This window comes from Hylaeus volcanicus, chromosome 5 (genome assembly GCF_026283585.1).
Source record: "Hylaeus volcanicus isolate JK05 chromosome 5, UHH_iyHylVolc1.0_haploid, whole genome shotgun sequence".
Lineage (NCBI taxonomy): Eukaryota > Metazoa > Arthropoda > Insecta > Hymenoptera > Colletidae > Hylaeus > Hylaeus volcanicus.
In genome coordinates this window covers 26726628-26748722 of record NC_071980.1, presented here as the reverse complement: position 1 = coordinate 26748722, position 22095 = coordinate 26726628, and the positions used below count along the sequence as shown (strand labels likewise).

Here is a 22095-nt window from a genome sequence, read left to right as displayed (position 1 = left end):
TCTCTTTTGGTTCGCTGCTAGGGGATCGAAATCCCGCGCGTCTCGCCGCGAGGGAAGAGAACCCACTTTTACAAGATGCGTATGGATGGAAATCCTGATGGGTATCTCCTGGAATGTACGGCTCGCTGTCTCGGGGAGATCGAGCAAAATAAGTATCGATGTACGTGTATGTGAGTTTATGCTTAACCGTGACGTATGCGAACATTCGTAAAAAAAAAGGGAATGCATATATATGGAGAGGAAACGGCGATACTGCTCTGGTGCGAAGCACAAAAGGCAAATGCGCGTTCGTGCTATGGCAGGTTAGCTAATAAGGTAAGACGTAAGCGTTCTTTCATCGATCAAAGGGTTAAATAACGTGCCGGTCGAGCCGAGCCATCGATTGTACGTAACTTTTACGGACCTCCCGTGTCTCCGCGTCGATAGAGAAAGGCTCGACGGAGTATACGGGTCAGCAGCACGCAAAGGATTAATTTAATTTCAACGTCGATAAGACAGCAGATATCACGGGGACGAGTGGAATAGACGAGGGATCGATTATCTTTCACCGCGGGAAGCGGTTCTTCGACAGCGTCAAGTCGGTCGACGATACGATCCGCGTCTCGATCGGACGTCTATATTTATCCGTGGCTCCCGGCTGGATTTGTCCGTCAATTAACGGCCGCGCCTTAATTAACGCCGCCTCCGCGAGCCTCGTCCCGAGCTCGTTCAGATAAAATGTCAAAGGGTGCCACCACGGCTCCCCGGGACACGAGAAGAGAGCTCCTTAGGCTCTTTACGCCCTGCGACGCAAAGTGTTAGGTATAGAAAAGAGTTCTGTGCTCTCGAGTAGATTTAAATAGCTGCTTCGAAAGTTTTTCTCTAGTACAGCATCTGGCTCGCGCTAGATAGATTCCCGTAGTTGACGGAAATCGAAAGAATGTCTGGAACGGTACCTCGCAGCAGCGATCCAACGTTTGGACGGACATGTCGCGAGAATTGTAAGGAGCAAGCGAGCAACCCTAGACGCGGACAATATGCAGATAAAAGAAAAGGGATCGCCGGCCGGTTCGCTCTCCGCTAATGGAATAAATAAAGCGGAACGGAGAGCTGTTGCCTTAACTGCTCCATTGTGTTGGCCCGAGTTCGCAGGAATCGAGTTAATCGTTTTATTATGTCCTTTCGTCTTGAGACCGATCCGAATAGATCGAAGGAAAGAGAAAGAGAGAGGGCTGCTCTGAAAACCATCCTGGCACAAAGAAATCTTCGATTCAATGGCGGAATTGAACGGACTTTAATTACAGTTAAAAATACAACGATAACTGACACTCAAGAAAATGCTGATTCAAAGATGATTCGTGAATTGTCCGGGGGAGCAAGATATCGAATAAACGAAGAATCGAAACAATATCGAAGGATGGAAATCGGGACAAGTTATGAATAAACTCGTCTCGCATGGAATCGATGCGTATCAGAAACGATACGTTGGGCGTAAAGCAGCTTCTACCAAGGTAGATTCTACGACGAGTCCAACAAGTGTTCCCGACTGTCTTTGGCTTGGACTTATGTGGTGTCGAAGGTAAACGTAGCTTTACGTAGAAAAAACAGTTGCGGACGGGTCTCCCGGGGACGCGTTTTGCAGCCAGCAGTGGGTAAATCAATGACCATTAGTTCGATAGTCCAGTTTTTAGTAGGGTCCCCCCGGTCTGTTCCTCTCGCAGCCTCCGGTCGTTGTGCCGTTCGGCTACCGGTTCGCGGAGAACAATGGGTCACAAATCACCAGTGGAACCAGCTAAATCTCGTTTCGCGAACTCTCGAACGGCCACGTAAGTCCTAACGATACGCGGAATAAAAGAAGATCCCTTCGTCTCGTCTGCCGTCCGGTCTCGCACCTTTTTTCTCCCATCGCGACCGAAGGAGAATCAATCCGAGCGAATAAATTCAGTGGTCCTTTCGTGCTACGGTCCATTTCTTTTTATACGCGCTCGTCCGCCGGTATCGTCGCACTGCGGACCGAAAATGGGCCACCCCGATAAAACGTCGAACGCGCATTCCGATTTTATCATCGATTTTACTTGTTCTCGGTCTCCCTCGGCGTCTGGCGAAACATTTTCCACCGGTAATTGTTAGTCCTGATATTTTTGACAGTAAATCGGGAAGTAAAGCCCGAGGCTGTGGGATCGAGGATAAACGTCCGTCTCGTTGTCGAGCTCTACCGCCCGTGACCGATAAAACCTTTGCCCGGCGGATCATCCCGAGTCGGACGGAAAGTGGGAAGATGGAAGGAGAGCCACTTGGAAGTTCTTCGGGCGCGACCAACGAATGTCACACCCTCGTTTCCCGGGAATTTCAACGAAACTGGTGCGCAGCAAAGAACCTGGAAGCGGAAGGAAAACGTAACACGGAGCGGGAATGGTGGCGCGAGATAAAAACAAAAGTATGCCGGACGATTATCGTTACCATCGATGGCCAACGACGCTACCAATCACGGTGGCTCGGGGTATCGGCGTACAAGTGCGAGACCGCGATACCCGGGTATTAGAGATATTTCTTCGATAGGGCCGCGCGCGACGTGTGGCAGACGGGGAGAGAAGAGGAGGTAAAAGAAAAGATTGAGAAAAGAGGGAGCGGAAAGGTTGGAAGATGCGAGGCTTGAGAAGACGACGATGCAGAAGCCCGAGGACTGTCGGAGCGACGATACGATCTGATAGCCTATTTATCATTCGTCGGGTTTACCTTCGCAACACCCTTCGTTTAGTTTTCATGGTGTCTTTACCTGGACGATCTTTGCCTCGTTCGCGAATAGTCTTGGAGCGAAACCGAGCGAGCGTACAGTTGGCTCGTCGAACGCATCGATGGCAAAGCTCGCAATGAATTCGCGTATACTTTCATCGTGACTTACGGCCGGGGCCGCTGGTTCGCGCGATGAATACGCCACTGATACCAGCAGAAGGAAAGGGAGACTGAGAGAAGGATATATGTTTGACGACTGGACCCGATTGTATCGCATAGGTGAGCACGGTTCGTCCAATGGCAGATCGGTATCGCGGTTCTTAACGGATTTACGACCCGTCTTATCTCTCAAAGGTACCGACGACCACGCACCGCGATCACTCGGATGCTATCGCTTAACGATTTCGTTCTGGACTTTACCTGCGCTCAATGCAACGATTGTCCGACTGTTAAGGAGGAGCGCGCGCGCGCGACGACTCGCCGGAAACGATATCGTTTAGATACCCGGGATCGGTTCTCGCTACTAACGTTTCATTCGACCTTCTTTCGAACACGGAAATGGTGACCCGAGAGAGACGAGGTCGTCTCTGGACGAATCAAATGTTTCGCTAACCTATCGGAGACGCGTCGTTCGTAATACATTGTGCTCGGATTAAAGCGAGAATTCTTAGTCCGACCGTTCCATGGAACCCTGCAGGCACGACGCGGATATCGCGCTACTCACGAGCTAACCGAGCGTAGATTTTCGAAATTGCCACGATTTCGTGCGTTGTCTCTCCCACGAGAAGGAAGAACACGGCGCCAAAGGACGGAGGATCGATACGAGGAAGTCGTCTCGTTACCCGGTAATAGCCGGCATCGGGAACGTGCGAACGAGCTAGGAAGACGAGTCGCGGCGGCGATCTCTCCGGCTGCTCGTGCGCGATATCACGCGAGCGAACTTCCGTCTCACGGGCGAAAGCTCAGCTCCACGGATACCGATCGGAGACGGAGGCAAAACCGCGCATTATAGCGCATTACGCGCCGCGTATGTACTCGAACGGCACCTCGTGTAATCGGCATCGTTTACGCCGACGGGCCCATCGTCGATTAATATACAGCGAGTCTCGTCGATTTAAGTTGGACCAATCGGTTCGAGTTCGAGGTGACGGATCGCTCTAGTCGAGGGAGTGTATTCTTAAGGGTGGTACCGTACGTGCATTTATTAAAAAATCGGGGGAGTACTAGAGTCTGTGCAAATCGACTGGAAGCTACGGAAAGAGGAGCTGGCACCACGCTAGACTGGTAACGTTGTAGCCACCGAATGCTCCGTCGGAAATTTACATATCGCGCATGTCGTACTTGTCTCGGATCGTTTGCCTGCACTGGCTCGAATTACCGCGAAAACCGGGGGTGCCTGGTAGTTCGCCGTGAAACATACCGCCAGGGAGATGCCTCGATAACACGCACGCACGCACGCACGCACGCACGTACATGCATCGAACGCCTATCTAGTTTTTTGTTTCGTCGTAAACGGAACGCTCTGTGCACGCTGGGAAAGCTACGGATGCGAGCTCGACCGTGAGGGGGTGGAAGTTACCGGGCAATCGAATAGAGCCTCGGAGTCTCGCTGCGTACACGGCTCGCGTATCGTTGGCTCCCGGTAATGTCTCAGACGTTGCAGCTTCGCGTAATAACGTTCGATACGGAACGACGACGCCGTTCCGGGTGCACAGGATTCGCGTAGACGCGGCTTCGGTAATGAAATGACTCGTTCGAGTATAATTCGCTCGTAAAGTAAACGTGATATCGAGGACAGAATAATAACGAAGGTTGCGAGAGTCACGGTAGCGGTACGGTTGCATGACACGGACACGCGGAGATTGTTGCCCGTGGCTCGCGACTGCTGCCAGTCGAGGTAAACACACTTTTCTCACCTGGAATGTTCTCTCGCGGGATGTTTAGCATTCAACCGGGACCAGGTGATGTCACCTTGTACAATCGTTAGCGCGATGTACGTCCCCTTTCGCAAAGGTTATTTCTGAATGTTCGCGGCTAGGTACATCGATCAGCATTTACAGATTTCCCACGTACGGTATCGCACTCACCTGCTGCGTTAGCAGCTGTCTGTTGCCTTAACGATGCTGCGAGGACAGGTAGCGAACGAGAGTACCCTGTTAAACTATCGAGTTTATCGTTCAGATCGTAAAATCCCGCCGCGAGTATCTTCACGAAGTCCTGATTCCGCCGTCAGGCTCCGACAGGATGAATTGTGTTCGAGGCCCGAAATTCTCCTGGCTCCCTCTTTCTTTAACATTATCCCCGCACCCGAAATAAACCGTGGCTTGACTTTTATCGAAGCTCGCGCTCAGCCCGATTCCCTCGCCGACGGACTCGCATGCGGACGCGATTTATTATCTCGGGTAGCTCCTCGAGATCGAGATCGAAGTCCGTGCTCGGGAACCCGTTAATTCCGTACACGTGTCCGCGTGTAGCCCGCAACACCTGACGATCGAGCCAAGTCAACGGCCGAAGTCTGCCGTGAATTTTTATCCACGGATGCGTGAATTTTCGTGAGAAAGTTTCACCCGATCCGTACGTTGCCGGACATCTGCGCCAGCGGTCGACGACAGAAACGAGACGCGTCGTTTGTCCACGATATATTCGTCGCCGCGGATTTTGTAAACCTCGGCGAGACACCCTTAAGATTATCCCGTAAAGTGGTCCGTTTCTTGATCGTTGGGCAAACTTAACTTTATTTGAAAAAGTAAAATACATTTTACTCGCACCGATCATCGGGAGCATCAAGCTGGAGTCCGTCAGCGTCCGTCGTGGCACTTTTTGTATCGCGCGACGCGAACAACGAGGATCTGTCGTCGAGAGACTCGAGCGCCGTTGATAGATCACGTTAACAGCTAAAGAATTACTCGAGCGACATCAACCTTATTTCGATACGACGCTATTACCTCGTATTGAATCGGAACACAAAACAGTTCGCGCGATCCAAATTAATTTGTCGTGAATCGTCGACGATAGGCGAGGGTGTCTCGACGCGGATCTGTGGAAGGGCCAATAATTTCGTCGGTTTCCGGAGATCTCGAGCGTAATTTAACCGAGTGCCTAAAGCGGCAGCTGTGCCTCGACGATGGCGAACGCGGGACCACGGAGTCACGATAAACTCTCATAATTCACTTAGGCGATATCCTGGACCGTATAAACCCGTCGCTTAAGCGCGCGCCGGGAAATTCTCTATTGAATGCGAATGCCCGTTTCATAACATTTGTATACGCGCGTATACGATTATTCATACACCCGAGCATTGTACGTGCTCACGCGGATCTATCATGCGTCGTAATATTCGCCGAGACGGACAACGGATGGAAAGTTTGATACTCCGCGGAGGCAGCAGAGTAATGACTTTCGCTCGCGTAAAATTACTCGCGGAAACCTTCGAGAAGGAAGTTGTAAAAATCGTAGGAAAAGCTCCGCCGTAATAATGCCGGACGATAAATAATAAACTACGATAAAGCGGAATTAAGTTTGCCGCGCTAATACAGGCACGCCTATAAAAACCGCGGAGGCCTGGGTATTAGCTTGGATACGCGTGTGATTAGCGGCATTACAAGTTCCGAAGTGATTTTCAACGTGCAAAACGGTATATCTTCTTAAATGTTCACGTAGAATTTAAAGCACAGGGTTCGAAGGCGTAATGCGCGAGTATAATCCAATCGTACGGTACCGAGATCGGTATGTACATAGATTCGACGATCAGCGCGCATGCAATGGTTCCATAATCGCGTAGACCAGTGGTTTTCAAACTCTTCGAGAGACGTCTCTTAAAATAGAAAGAAGATACGTGGACCTCGAGACGCGTTGTTATCCGTAGTCTAATTACGAACTGTTTCGGAGCACGGTGCGCGCGACGTGCAATCTGGAATCGACTATGGTCGGTGACGGTGGCAATGGTGCGGTGATCGCACAATAGATTCGGTTTGATGCAGTGCCAGAGCGCAGGAGACCGTTAATTTCGTAGCTTCGTGGTATCACGACGGTCCCGCGCACGGATTCCCGTTCTCCGTCAAACGTCGTTCGCGTTAATAATTCATCCAAGTAAATAATAGCATTTGCCAAGGCACAGCAGAGGAACGCCGCTGGTCCCAGTTTGTCACTACCGAGATTCGGTCGCATCGATCGATTTCTCACGTTAATGCGTGTCCTGTTTATCTCGTTGATACGTCTCGGTCCAATGATCTATTATCGCGAATTTGTCAAACGGAGTGTAGGAACGGAAAATTGAACGGTCGTTACGGATGATTCTAAATGTAACTTTATGTAAATCTTACTTAAGAATTCAGGATCGAGATCACTGTTATCGCCTGTAATCACGCCCACGGTCTACTTGCACGGCCATCGCGTTCACAGAAATATTGATGCTCACCCTGGTGTCGACGCGTTTGTTCCAGAAACAATGCCAACGTCGACGTCCCGCCCGCGGCGCCCGTGCAGAAGAAAGAGCCACACGAAAACATCGCCCGGATAGCGAAGCGGTATCTCGACGATAACATGCAGCAGGCGTGGATCAATCCTCGTCTAATATCGATGGTGAGTGAATATAAATGCACCGATTACACGGTACGTTAGGCGAACCTTGTACCCAACCTTCTCACGTTCCCGTCGCGCTGTCTGTTATCCTTCTCGGTGGCGCACCCAGTCGCACCTAGGGTGCACGAGTGCGATTGCGATCCTCCCTTAGCTATAAACATCCATTTTTTTTCAACCATTGAATACAATTTTTAGTTGCATCCTCTAGTTAAATTTCTAGGTGCGCCACTGATCCTTTTGGAGCGTAGGCTGGCGCGGAGCTGCAATTTAGCCAAGTTTTAACAAATATATTGTTGCGCCGGGGAGTTGAGCAGCTTAGGGTATTCATTTTATATAAATCAGGATTTACGAACGAAGAAGAACATAAAGCTTTATTTACAGTGGAACAAGAATGTCGGTAAATCCGATTGGTGCAATGTCTATCGTAAAACTGACTACTCGAAACAGATGACGGTTCTCGAATGACAACCGGAACAACGGGACCTCGCTTACGATTATTTAACGGAGCAGCTTCACCTCGTTGTAACGATGCAACTTCGAAATATTGAGCGACATCTTCACACCGTCGCAATAATATATTGTATGATTGCATGTGAAAATATGCAGTATACAATCTGGAATATCACGAATGCATACGTTATCGTCAAGTCCGAAAGGGTTAACTTGGCCGACGGAAAACTATAGAATGTCCGGGGAATTAAATGGCAATACCACGGCGAATTTTCGAGAGCCGTGCTTTCGGTATAGCGCGCTGATTCTATTCGTTCGCGTTGAATTTCGTCGCCCCCGTCTTCCCTTCGTCTTTCGTGTGGAATTTTGTTGAATTTCGTGTTCTCCGGTGCTCCCTCTCTGGACATCTACTCCAGGATTTCGTTTATTAATCCAGACTGCTGTCTCGCACCTCCATTTCTCCATCTACACGGACCCTTTAACGTCCCCCTCGAAACGTTTAAACGCTCGCGTAGATAGGCGGTTGAGAATAACGAGTAGTAGGCGTTTGGAATATTGCACGAATAAAACTCGCCTCGAGTCGGCCGAGCGGGCGTCGAGCTTCTCATTAAAGTCGCATGACTAGTCTGGTAGTATGTCGGACTGAACGGGTCCCAGGATTAAGACGTGCACTGCCGAGACGTCAAATCGCTCGCGTGCACCTTGTAACACGTTTATTCCATCCTTTGCTTTGCCGATTCTCCTTTGCTTGTCCTAATTAAGCGTTGCGGTCGATCAATCTGGGGGACAGCTACGCGAAGTCTACCGAAAACTACTCGCTACTTTTGTTTTCATTGTTTCAACGTGGCTATTCGCCCTAAACTTAGGGGGTGACCCAACGTACTCGTGCCAGAGTTAACACCACGGTTTCTTGCTTTATTCATATCGGTTCGCGAGCCGCGTTAAATCATTCGGCAGACCGTGTGTTATGCACCCCTGGTACATAGGATTAATCGAGCGACTACACTCAACCTTCCGCCTATAGACTCGCGAGGGTGGAGAAATAGCCAATAGGAAGTAATTTATTAGTCGCGCGATATGGATGTATCGCGCGGGGATCTCGCGGAAAGGCCGGAAAGGCGAATGAAAAAATCAATCGATCGAATATTCGGTGGAAAATTCGGTGGAACGTTGGCGTTTCGCATCGGCGAGCCGTCCAGCGTTTCAACGTTCACGTTGGACGCGCTGCGCGGTTGTTCGCGGCTAGTTATTGAAATTCCGCCTTGCCCGTTCCATTTTGTATGCGATATATTCGGATCACGACGCGCACCATACGCCACAGCTCGCCGAGCCGTGTTATATCGGCGTTCACGGCAGATTGGCATTCGCGCGGCAGACTTGGTTGCAGACAGGTAGAACGAGCGGGACGAGTCATTAAGCGAACCAATAACAAACTCGTGATCCACATAACCCTTCGTTATGTTCGCGGCTGCTATTAGTTCATGCGAGGCGGCAATCATCGCTGGCAGGTACGACGAGTCGTTTCGTAACGGCCCAGTCGTGCGAACTCGTTATTTTCTTTCCTTCCTGCCCTCGCCCCGGAGATTCCCTCCTCTCCTTCGTCGCTTCTCTTTTCTTTTTCGTTCTGGCTCCACCTTGTCGCGACCTTACGTAACATCTTCGATGCGTTTCCCTCCTCTGCGATGGATAATTCGACCTGCCGGCGCTCGCACACCTGCGTGCTCCGTACAATGGCGTAATCGATCGTGGTCTCCTTTTTTCGATTCGAGCTGTTTCGAGCATTTTTTCGCAAACGGACCTCCAAGGGTTAAACTTCGATACCGGAAGATAACGTTGACGTCACCATCGGAAAAAGGGAGGGTGTAGCAGTGCATCGTTTTTACGAACAAAGTCACTCGTTACCGAGATATCTCGTCAATGTCAGTCGACGAGTAACGAAATAACCAATGTCGTTCTCTCCGTATCTATTCGTTACGCTGTTCTGTATTTGTCAAATCAGTTAAGACGGTTTCTGTTTGCCCCTAGCGAGCCTGTCTCGCAGTTACGCTACTGCCTCGCGCACTTGTGCGCGCGCGTGTTCACCAGCCCCGACAGGATTTACGATCGTTCCACGTTACTTATAGCTGGCGGCTTTATTAGCATGATCGGTCGCTCGGAGGATAGATTACCCCGTGAAACCGGATCATCCTTCGGCCGGCAATCCGATCGTCCGGCGGCTACGTGCCTCGGAAGGACTCGTTCCGAGGCGTACACGACAGTAGTCCTCTTCCGCCAGGACACGAGGCCGACGATGCCATTTGTAATTTGCTACGAGGGTGCCTCGTTACGACCGGTTCTAAATTCCTACGGTTGCCCGTTGTCGCGACCACCTCGCGTTCTCTTCTCCGATCGATCCACGTACGATCGGAGAACACGTATCTCCCAAACACGATTTCCGCCTCATTCCGCGCACGTGAACGCGTAGGTGTATCGCCAAGTTCGTAGAGACATTGTCTCGTTAATCGCAACCCGTTGGCGAACGAATTCGGAAGAGACGAACCGTTCGAAAGGCCGTATTATAGCGCAGAGTTGTTGGTCGCCGTTGGTCGCCGATTCTTCGCGGGCCAAGGATGCCGATGCAGTAATGCAGAAATAAATCACAAATCCCTCGGCTACCGAAGTTTCAACGCTTCCGATGGTAAAAGCGGGGTCGCAGGGAACGATATATATTTGCTCGGACGATTAATAGCGCGGCGAGGAAAGTTAATTAAGGAACGGACGAAACAAGATTCATTCCCGAGTCTCGTCTGCCATTTAATAATCTCGAAAATTCTGACGATTAGGAGAAGGTGTGCATACACGCGTGCACGAGGGACTGTCTGCGTGTACACGAACGTACGGAGTGGAGCCGTCCCGTCTATCCGACGCGATTCCCCGAGTGCCCTGCACTCAGTTCCTCTAATAACAATAATAATAAGAAGGGATGGAGGCCCGTTTTAATCAGAGGGTCTGCCTGCCTGACGTGATTAACTCGAAGAGCCCGGGGAAGACGAGAAGCGGAGGATGCGTGCCGAGGGAAAAAGGAGGGAGAGACACGAGGGGGTGGAGATGCCGCTGTCATTTTCGGTGTTTATCGTATCAACGAACGGGTAGGGGCCCTAGATTCGTCGCCTCGGGGCGGGAGGAGGGATGGGGTTAAATCTTGGATTTCACGGCCGATTTGTACCTCCTTCTTTCGTACCTCCTTCTTCGTTCTCTTCCGTCTCTTCTTTTCCAACGATCTCACCCTTCGACCATTATTCAATCGTTCGAGCGTAGAAAATGTTCCGAGTGCCCTCCCTTTTATTTTCATCGTGGCCCGTTTTCCGGCGGAGAGACAGTAGGAGCATTGCGTAATGTTAATGTACAGCCGTTGGCTTTATCGACACGACCATAAATCGGCGCAGGCGCGAGGACGGCGAGAGTAATAAGGGAAAAAGCAGATAATTAAGTCCTGTCCGACGGGTAAATTATTTGCTGGAGACGTTCGATGTATACGCCGTGTCGGTGGTGCGTTCGATACGCGGATACGTCGACCGTTAAAAATATGTTCATTTTCGCTCGATGATGTAAAATAGCCCCTGATCGTAAGTCACCCGATCAGAAGCACGTCGTTTGTATCGGTTCCGATTATTTATACGGGGTTCGATTTTATGCATTACCGAAAACAAAAATTTATATATTTGTCGCTATATTCTTCCGAGAGCGTTCGGTTTACTGTTAATCATTCGTTATCGTACTCGAGACGAAACTTTGCGCGCCATAAATATCGGAAGGATTCGATCTACGCGGACATCTTATAATCAGTGCGCGCGCGCGCGCGTCCATTGCTGGTGACTCTTCCTTTTTAGAAACATCGATGGCAAAGATGAATGCCATTATGCGTGCTATTCTAAATTCCACGTCGGGAAAGAGCCTCCCCGATCGATGGGAGAGGGATTTTACTTGGAAGACGTCGCTCTTCTTCCTGGAATTAAAGTCACGTCTATGGGGTCCCGACATTGAGAACGTCTCCGCTATGTCTCTTCTCCCGACTTGCTGCTGCCTTACGTCGTACGCTTTACTTTGGACGTCTAATTAACAAGGTTTTCCTGAGGGTTTTCGAGGCATCTTGCTACCGACAAGCGACTTACGAAGCAGTAAATACGTTCGCGCTCCCTTCGGTATCGAGCCTGAATTTTTCGATAGAACACCTTTCGATCTTTCTCTTCGTACGACTCCAACGGAGAGAGATACGTTCGGTTCCGAAACCAGTTTCTTCCGAGTCAAAAGAATCCATCGAGTCACCCCGCGGAGAAATTATATCGCCGTTCGATGACTTCTCGAGTAGTATCGCGCGTAGGAGTTCTCACTATTTTCCATTCGTGGGAACACTTCGTAATTGTTCCTTGATTAGCTCGGTGCCAACATTGTCGCGGGTGCGAGAAGACGAACGCTTACAGGAAAAGCTAATACCAGAGGTTGGGTATCGATCGTTCCTCGCGAAGATGAAAATTGCGGAAGCAAACGGCGTAGACTCTCCGAGGACAGATAAGCGAAGAGGGATAGGAGGCTGGTTTGATATTCCGCTTTGTTCGCTTCATTAGCGTGGCACAAAAGTGGCTTAAAATAATTGAGTCTACGCCGAATATAATAGCCATTCTGATGTTCCATTGTCGGCCACCTCGGACTCTTGATTCGCAGCGTTATCAATGGCTGCTTATTTCCTTCATTGTGATCGCGCGAACCCCCTTTGTTTTTGTTTAATTTTTCAACCCCTCCGATATCTTCCGACCACGTAGACGGTCGTATGCGGTCCTCCTCTCGTCTGCGTCGTCTCGCGATTCACCCCCAACGCCGTTCTCGGCGAAACATTCTGATTTATTATTGGGCCGTTGCGTGCTCGCCACCCCGACGCTTTTTCTCGCCAACATTTTTTTACGTAAGATCGTCTCGCGGAGGACCAGTCCTTTCGATGCGGGCGATTCCGTAATCGCTTGGCTCGTTACCCGCGGTGATCAACGATTAAACCTAGTTTCAATTATAACCAAAAAAATAATACATTTTATATATATATTACGAACGCGTCGATTACAGGTCGCAAGCTTGAAATAAAAATTACTCGTTCGAGACGTGCACGGCGTCGTGTAATTCCCCGTCGCGACGTCGCCTTAGCGGACCTTGGAAAGGGAACATACCGGGTCTGGGAAAAACGTAGAATCCGAATCCCAAATTAAATAAAGCATTCATAAATTGTCGGCAATGGGGCGGAGGTGACTGGCGGTGGCGTGCAGGTTTACGCTTTCCCGTGAGCAAAGAAAGTACACGCGGCGGCGTTTTAATTCCGTTGTTCAATCCACCGCCCTCCACCTCCTCTTGCCACCCGCGCAGCTCTTTTTCATCCGAACGTTTCTCTCGTTTTTCCTCTCCTCGTCTAATATTCTTATCCAGTCGCGAGGTACCCGCGGTTCGCATTTCTCGCGCTTCTTCCGGTAATATCCGGCTACTTTCCCTCCATAAACCTCTAAGTTTATGGTAAATTGGCCGGGGGATTCTTATACCTGTTCCGGCAACGTTTCTCTTTCTCCTCGACGCTCACCTTCTTTCTTCGCGGCGAGCTTTTCCTCGGTTCGCGGGGCACATTGTTTCGGCGGCATTTTCCGTCCGAACAGTTCCACGTTTATAAAGACGCCGAGAAACAACGTTTCCTTTTCTCGCCACTGTTTCTTCCATCCTTTCCAAATCATTTCACGGTATTGGAATAAATTGAAAATCGAACGAGGGAACCGAAAGACGTCCAGCGTTCCATTTGTGCGATACCCTGCACGAGAATCGTCTTCGCGAAACTCGAGAGAGCATCGTGTTGTACGATTCTTTTAACGGCGAGGTTTCGCGGTACCTGGCGTGTCTGAAAAATGACCCGAGGCCGTCTGAAAAATGATTGACCGGTCCTTGAAACCATTTACCACGATCGCTGTCTCGTAAATCCGCGCTTGGTCGCTCGAGATTCGTGTCGGAGTTGTTCCGGTAGGTGTGCACAGCCCCAGACCGATTTTTGCTGGCGAGCCTCGAGTTTTCGAGTAATTAATAACGAGAAGTCGTGCACACTGTTCGGGGTGGCAACTTAACCCCTCGTCCGCGTCTCCTCGACGTCGATCTACACGAGGGGTACAAACGAAACTCGCGAAGTTTCCTCCACTGTCTCAAATGTCGCGAAGATTCTTTCTCCTCGTTGTACTCGTCGTTGACACAAGGTCCTGACGCGTGGATTTTACGACAATAGATAGCGGTAAGGTTCCAAGCTTCTCTAGTTTTGCAAGCTCATCAGGGATATATTGTTTTGTTCGGCATAAATAAAACTTTATGACGTCGTAATTTTGTGGACAGTGGCGGTGTACGCGCAGACGACCGGGATGTATACGTTCTCGAGAGCGTAAGTCCCCAAGTCTAAAGGGTAATATCGTGAAACGAGGGATGCAATCCGCAAATCCCCCAGATCCCCCTCTTCAATGCACAGTCTGACGTCTTAAGGTTATGATACCTTCTCTTGGGCACCCCGTGATACCCTCGGTTTAATATTTATAAACCAGATATATCGTCGCGTACCTGAGCTCTACGAGCGTCTAAAGCCGAACGTTGCGTTCGCCGAGGCAGAAATTGCCCTTTTAATTAATTATGAAATGGAAAAGTTTTTACAGCATCGTGGATGACAACTCGATCCGCGAGTTACGAGTTACCGGCCACTGGCCAAGGATAACTCGAGAACGTCTCGAACAACAACGTCTCCGGAATATCGTGGGATTTGTTCCGAATTCATTCCCAATTATGGAAATCGTTCCGTCTTCCGTCTGAGCGAGGGTCGTTCGGTCGATCGTTCTCCGTCGAGTGTCCTCGGCCGATGCATAAATCGATCTTTCACGACTTTTTGTCCCGGTCCTCGAAATTAACGTCGCCCATTCTCCGCAAGCTGGGCGCGCGCTGATACAACCGATGGGGGGGCGGCTGCAATCTCGAAGAAACGAATTTCCGTTCGCGTTGTCGCGGGAATCGCGCAACGTCGAGCTCGAAGGCGGCGGGCGCCGGTCGCGCCCTAAAGAGACTCGGGTCATTTGGCAAAGTGCTACTTTGTGTCACATAAAAAAAGCACCACCGTCCCTCACCAACGCCAGTTATTTCCCAGTCAGCGTTTTCCACCGTTCGAATCTTCGATCCCCGCTGCTGTTACAGGAAACCCAGCCATCGAACCGTGGACTCGGCTTGTCGCCGTTGAACCAAAAAGACGCAACCTTTCGCGAATCTCGAATTGAACCTATCGAACGAAACAGCTTTACCGTCATATAATATTTTTCTGCTCTCCGTCTACCTCCGAAGCTCGGTTAGAATCGATCCGCAACACTTCGCGCAGCCCTCTTCCGAGCAGGATTCACGCTGTTAACGAATTTGTAGTTGGCGGCCATTAACGGATATTCACGGAAAGCTCAATCGATAAAATCCGGTCCAGCGGTGGAACGATCCGTGTTCGTGATCCGGCTCAGCGAACCACGCAAACGACTCCTCGTCTCCTTGCAAATTGTCCACCGAAAACGGGAAGAGAGAGGAAGGAAGCGGTTGTTCACGGTTTCCACCGCGATACAGCGTTTCCCAAATTAAAGAACTTATCTCGCGCGCGTATACTTTCTAAAATAAGATAATTCGTTCTGAAAACCAAATAGCCGGAAAAGTATGCAACTGTTCCGTAAACATATTTGCGAAATAGAAAACGTTGCGAGACTAAGTAAGTCTATGGAAATATGATCGGTGTCGTTGGCGCGAGGATAATGCTGAAAACGGTAATGAAAGATAAGAAGAAGGTCGCTCGAACGAAGTTGCAATGGATCGTAAAAGATTAACTTTCACGTTGGCGATTTGCATAGTAGATACTTGCCGTAGACACGTACTCGTTTTACCTTGTCGACTACGTTTATTTTCTTACGTAAACGGCGGTGTTCGGTAGTAGCTACGCTAAGCCGATAATGAAACGATCCCGAGCGAAGTGTCTGGCGATGCACGAAGGGTTGGGGAAGAACTTTGGGAAATTTTTGACCGTTCGAACTGCATTGTTGTTGCGAGGCCATGATTACACGGCGAAAGGGGATCGGGATGAATTCGGTGTCTCCCCATTTTTCGCCCTCGCGTTTCCCTTATCCACCCTTCGAGCGCTGGGAACTCCTGCGAGAGTTTTCCCAAGTTTTCCGAACTGGAGAGCACGGAACAGTCGGAAGGGAATGGAGCCAGAGAGAAAAAAGTCGGGTAACAGCTTAATCGCTTCGGAAATGCATAGTGCGTAGTCTGGGCAATAAGTTATCCGTGGCAAGAGAAAAGATTGTCGACGCTCGCCGAGGGCTGAAGGAACGAGTGTACGTTGAGCTGGATTGGACGTGGGGGTGACGGTGGTTTGGAAAGGGGGCAGGCCGTCGAGCGTCGTTAATTTATGGACTTATTTTTCCCGGCGTGCGGTCGCAATTAATCCTGCGCTTTAATTGCTTCGTAACGCGCCCCACGAAAGGATCTTTCGATTTGATTAATCGGATTCGACGGATGTCGCCGCGCAGTCCCGACGAAAGGGATGAATCGTTATACACCCCCCCGCGGAAAAGAAGGAACCTTCTGGGTTTTTCTGTTCCGTAACATTCGTCGCGGCGACAACTTTTGTCGAGGCGATTAGCGACTCGACGATTAACCGTCGGACGGTGAACGTTTCGGCGACAGATAGTTGTCTGTACTTGTTATCGATTATTTCGTTGGATATTACAGGGTAGAAAAGAAATAATGATATTATTATTATCAGTGTTATAAAATAGTATACGGGAAAATTGAAACAGCTCCGCAGACGAAAGGTTAAGCGGAATTACGCGGTGGGGAAAAATCGAATATCGGAATTAGTGGTTTCCGATGAATGGCGAACGCGCTTGGAACGCGCTGGTCAGATGAAAAGAAATTGGCGGCTGTGGCGCGACCTTTTGAGAAAAAATAATCCAAATATTTAGAGGGCCGGGACGCAGCCCCATAAAATTTCATCAAATTCCCGGTTCGTCAAACCCAATGAAAACCGGCTGTAAATTAATCCACGGGCGCTCGGACGTGTCCGCGGACGCCATGCCACACTCCCCAAAGTTCGACGTATCGGACATTTAAATCGTTGAAATACCAGCCAGAGACAATGGGCTAGGTTTTACGGCGCATAGGAATTGGGATACTATACAAAATTAACGGATTTCGTACTTTTGTTGACAGAACCAATCGGGGCGCTACAGCTTTCTCTTTTTCATCTCGGTCGAAAAAAAATTACTCGGCACCGATTGGTTGAGAAATTTTGCACTCACGCAAAATATTCCCCTGAAACGATCGAACGTGTTTACGATATTTTATCCAAAGTTCTCTAGTCTTATTTTCCGTGCGAAACACGTCTGAAATTCATGTCTCCAATTCATGTACAACGAATATGCGCGTCGCTCCTTTCTTTGAAAAATTTGGCTGGCTCCCCGCGAAGCGGAGATGGATCTTCCACGTTTGCTGGCCCGTCTACAAGCCCTTCACACGGGTTTTCCGTCTTACCTTACCAATCTCATTCGTATCAATCTTTCATACCACTTCATTCTCGTCCACCCGTTTGCAACCATTTATTTCAGGCCTCCTTATTGTTATCGTTATTATTTCCCGATAACGATACAAAATTTCACTGGAACCACAAGCACGCCATTATTCACGCTCGATAACGAAATCTTCACCGGGAACGGAAACTACGGCTTTCGATTGTCCCCCTGACCTTTATCTTCCCGCCGTCTCGGTTGTTCCAACTGCAACGTTACGTTCTCCTTCCAGAAGTAACAGCCACCTAATGCACTTAACGATCTCTACACGGCATCGTTCGCCGTTTCACGGTCATTTCTCTTCGACCCTGAAATTAGCGGGGCGGAAAGATACGCGATTCTCGGATATTCCTGGTAAGTAGTGGGCACCAGCCTAAATACTCGTGCGGTCCTGAAACAAAAGTAGCGCGAGCAAAGTCGTGAGAGGAAGGCAGGATTTACGGCCACTTTATTTCTCATCAGAGGGCGTAAAAGAAAACGCACGAAGAGAAGATGGTAGGATGGCCGGTCGAGTCTCACGGATTTAGACTATACGCGGTGTGTTTGAAATGTACCAGGGCTCGAATTTTGTTCAAACATACGGAACGGTGGAAAAATGGCGACTTGAAACAAAGTAAATGTTTTTATTGACACGCCTCAAATGATTTTCGGAGGGTGAACTTCCGACGACCTTTTCATTTACTATTTGTTTAACAATTAACAAACTTCGAACGTGTACGTGACACGTATATCCGCAAAGAAGAGGGTAAATCTCTCTCGGATTTCGTCCTGGCATTTTGACGTTTCGCGAACGGTAAGAACTCTCATTTCCCCGTGCGGTCACCTCCCTCTCCTTATAAATCATACTTCTATTCGGTTGGTTAACCTGGGGACCCCCATAGCTTTCGCCGACCCTCACTCCACGCCCTGTGGCTATGTTTATGTGCCATTTGCCGGGAAAGTGAAATAATCGTTGTCGCCGCTATAGTCGTCGTCGTCGACTACCTCCTCGTAGTCGTTGTTCGTTGTTCGTCGTTATCGTCGATCAGTCGCAGATTTTTCTGCCGTTCCCGCGGAACGGAAGGAAGAAAGTAATAATCGGCGCTGGTAATTCGTGAAACAGATGCACGCGTGTCCGTTGATTTCGATGCCGCAGCTTTTGGTCATTAATCGACGTCCATTAACGTAGAATAATAATTCAGTTCTGTTTTCCATTTTAAATTAGAATAAATTACATGAAAAATTCACGGGATAGCTTTAATTAACGCGCGCGGTTTAATTTTAATACGTATCGTATTTTTCTAAAAAGATCCATCAATTTTCATGCAGAGAGGAATAATCGTTGCTGACAATTCACGGAAAATTGGCGGAACAGGAATTCGTATAGATAGCGCGAAACAGATGTACATACATAGCTATGTATGTCCATCGATTTCGAGCCTGTAGCTCGTCCGTTATTAAACGGCGCTCATTAATAACTAATTTAATGGCTAATTTCACGACGCGTTTATAATATTCCAAATACCGGAATTAGCGCATCGTGTTGTGGATTCATCGCGACGAGCAGGCCGCGCGATGACGAAATTCTAATGGCCGCAGCAACGATATTAAAGCCGAAACGTTGGTATAGGAATTCGTTGTAGGCCGATGGGAACGTTGTCGGCTATCGACAAAACTTTCTCGAAGCTCTTGGTATGGTCGAGTGTACGCTAGGCCCTCTCGGACACGATATATTGTGGTCGGATCGACGCGTGCTCGTCTAATTTCCATGTTGAGGAATTTCGTTGGAATTCGTCGACTGTTTCATTTGCCGCGATTTTTGGTACCCTTGCCGCCGCCTTTTCGACGTATCACGCGTCTACTCGACGAGAAATCGAAGGGTGATACCGATATCTTGCCGCGACGAAGCAGCGTGCGAGGGTGTGCGAATAATGTCCAACGGCTGGAACGCAGGGAATCGATCGGCAAAATTGAATATTCTCGTTAAGAAAATATTTCCACAGGCTGGGCCGCGCGGATTAAGCCGGCTTTGAATCCCAACGCTTTTCCAACCACCATTCCGCGTCGCCATGCGTTTCAAGCCGAACCTGTCCGACCCGTGCTTCTACATCGACGTCACGCGCTCCAAAAATCATGTCGTGCCTTCGGACATGAAATCGTAGTTCAAGGAATTATTTCCAAAATTCATTCAAAACGCGACAATAAAAGTGATACGGCAATCAGTGTAACCAGACGAATACACGTGTACGTTTGAATACGACGTTACTACCGCGTCTCCCTATTATTCGTTATTTCTACTTACTCGCACCGCTATCCGTATCTGCAAACATCGTTACAAGTAGAAACAAAGTAAAATGGGACATACGTTCGTAAGAATTTGTTCGACGTATGCTCTCGTACCGAGTTGACCCCTCCAAACGAGGCCCACCGAGTCATCTAGTGTTCCGTACGTAGGAATTTAGGAGCGATTCGTCGAGGGTACTTGTGGCCTGTAGCGCTCCACCCTCGCGCGACCGCGGACTTGACGGCTGATTGAAAAGTTAGTGCGCCCCCAATCCGGAAGATGAGTCCACGAAATTAAATCACTGCTTTCGACGGGGTGAGCTCGTTGGGGGTCGCGCAGCAGGAACGACGTACTCAACCGGGTTCGTCCTGGTATTTGTTTCGCGGACCATTAGGCCGGGTTGGGGTTGGCAGTCGTCGGATACGTTGAATCTTCCGTGTCTCGGATATAAAAATTATATCGAGTCGTTGGCAATCGTTGACGCTTTCTCTTGGGGCACCGATTCAGCGAGGATGATAGGTCACGTGCGTGTCAGGGTACAATTTGTCCGAAACGGTTTCGAATCGCAACGGCGGGGACCACCAGGTTCGTTCGCATTAACGAGATTTTTACGTGATAACGCGAAGGACACGCGAGCGATACGTCCCCCGAAAAGGATGAAGAAGGATGAAGAAAAAGCTTGGCAGGGCTTGAGCAACCCATTTAGTTAATCAGATTAAAGACACAATTATCGGATCTAGAATTTCGGGAACGGCATATCGACGCGACGTGTAAATCCCTCGGACGACGCGGTAATATTATAGTTGGTCATTAGCTATCGCAATTCGTAAATTATTCGCATTAACGAGAACAGTGGCACCGGGATGGGCTTTGATGGATTCATGGATCGCGTGGCTGAGGGAACGGGCTGTTAATTAATTGTCACCAGCGGAGGAAAAGCATGGAGCACTTGTCGCCGTTGCGTCGCGTGTTGCTTCCGGTCGAGAAAACCGACGCGGGAATATCCCAGCGAAAAGAAACTTTAACGAACAAACAGGAATTCTTGCTCGAGAAAAATTATCCTTACTACCGGTAGAAACTACTACTCGAGAATCGAAAGTAAGGGGGCGCGACGATCGCGAAGGCTCTCAAAAGTCGCTTCTTTTCATAATTAAAATATGCTCGCAGCCTCTTTGGTGGATTTCCACTACACGGGAACGGAACCAACCAGGACGCCTAGCACCTCGTTACAAGAGTTGTCCGCTTGCGGCCCGAGAAAGGGACAGTCGGTCTCCATTATGCCGGGATCACGCGTGTTAGTCCAACATAATATGTGACGGAGGGCCGTTCTTTTAGCCGACGAGCACTCTGTCTCCCTCTCGAGCAACGCGAAAGGATCCGTCGTCAAATGAAAAGCCGTCTTTAGAGGTGCCCTGGCTATCGCTACGCCAGGTTCTCATACGAAAAGGAGAACAGAGGCAAGAAAAGATGGACGCATCTTGGTACAGGGACAATCACGGGAGAGTTATGCGGCGGGGTTGTTACGCGAAGTAAGCTACGACCTCGTTATTTTCCATTTCGGCTAGTCGGAAATGTGGAAAAGGTTGATGCAGAAATCCACGGCCTCGGGTTGCCGCGGGCGGTGGTAATATTTTAACCGGTCAAGAATCGCGATGATGAAAGCGGAGGCGTTCTCAAAGTTCCGCGGGAATCAGGGAAGTATCTTATTCGGAGGAGTGGCTGGAAGCTTTTTCCCTCCTGGCACCATTTAGATTCACTCCCGAGCTTCGCGTTCGATGTCACGGAAACTTCTCTTCCCGTGCTGGTCGATTCGCAACGCATTCTACAAACTACATTCTCTGGTGATCGTAGAGCAGACACCGCGTCAGAGGAGTCCTTAATTAAGATTTACGAGTAGACCGGGGTCTGTATCGGGCGAAAGTAATCGGAAGCAATTTCCTCCGGTTGGGGTGCGTAAGATATAAACCATTCCAGCACCTACGCGCTCCAAGGAATCAATCGTACTTCGTCCGCATGGTGAGAGAGGACAACCGCAGAAGGGACGCGAAAACTTGGTCTGGAAACTGCGAGCAGACCATCTCGTCCACGGTGCGCTTTAATCAATGCTAACGATCCGTTTATTATTCGAAGGGTCGATCGAACCTAGGGAGGACAGAGATGACTTTTCGTGGACTTGCGAGGGTCAGTTCCCTCCTGCTCGCCGATGAAATTACGTTACCGCCTCCACGCGATGCCAAACCGACCTCCTTGGACCGACGCATTCGACCCTCCCCGTTGCTGTTCAAAGAAACACGACAAACACGGACAGAAATCACTTCCAACGGAAGTCAATCGGCAAATGGCTACGATAAGTCGATACACGATAATATCCTTCCATCTGCTACTCATTCGGAACTGAGGAATTCTATATAAATGGACGTGGATTAAATTGAAAGATCCTCGTACGCGTTTTTAACAAAAATA

The 22095-nt window shown here is 49.4% G+C and overlaps 1 protein-coding gene across 1 annotated transcript in view; it reads left to right on the top strand.

The window, feature by feature from the left end:
* The window catches only part of LOC128877240 (uncharacterized), a 259027-nt gene that overhangs the window by 53052 nt on the left and 183880 nt on the right, over positions 1-22095 (top strand). Inside the window, exon 3 of the mRNA XM_054124383.1 lies at positions 7155-7293. Coding sequence (XP_053980358.1) covers positions 7155-7293 — 139 coding nt within the window. The remainder of the gene's footprint in view (positions 1-7154; positions 7294-22095) is intronic.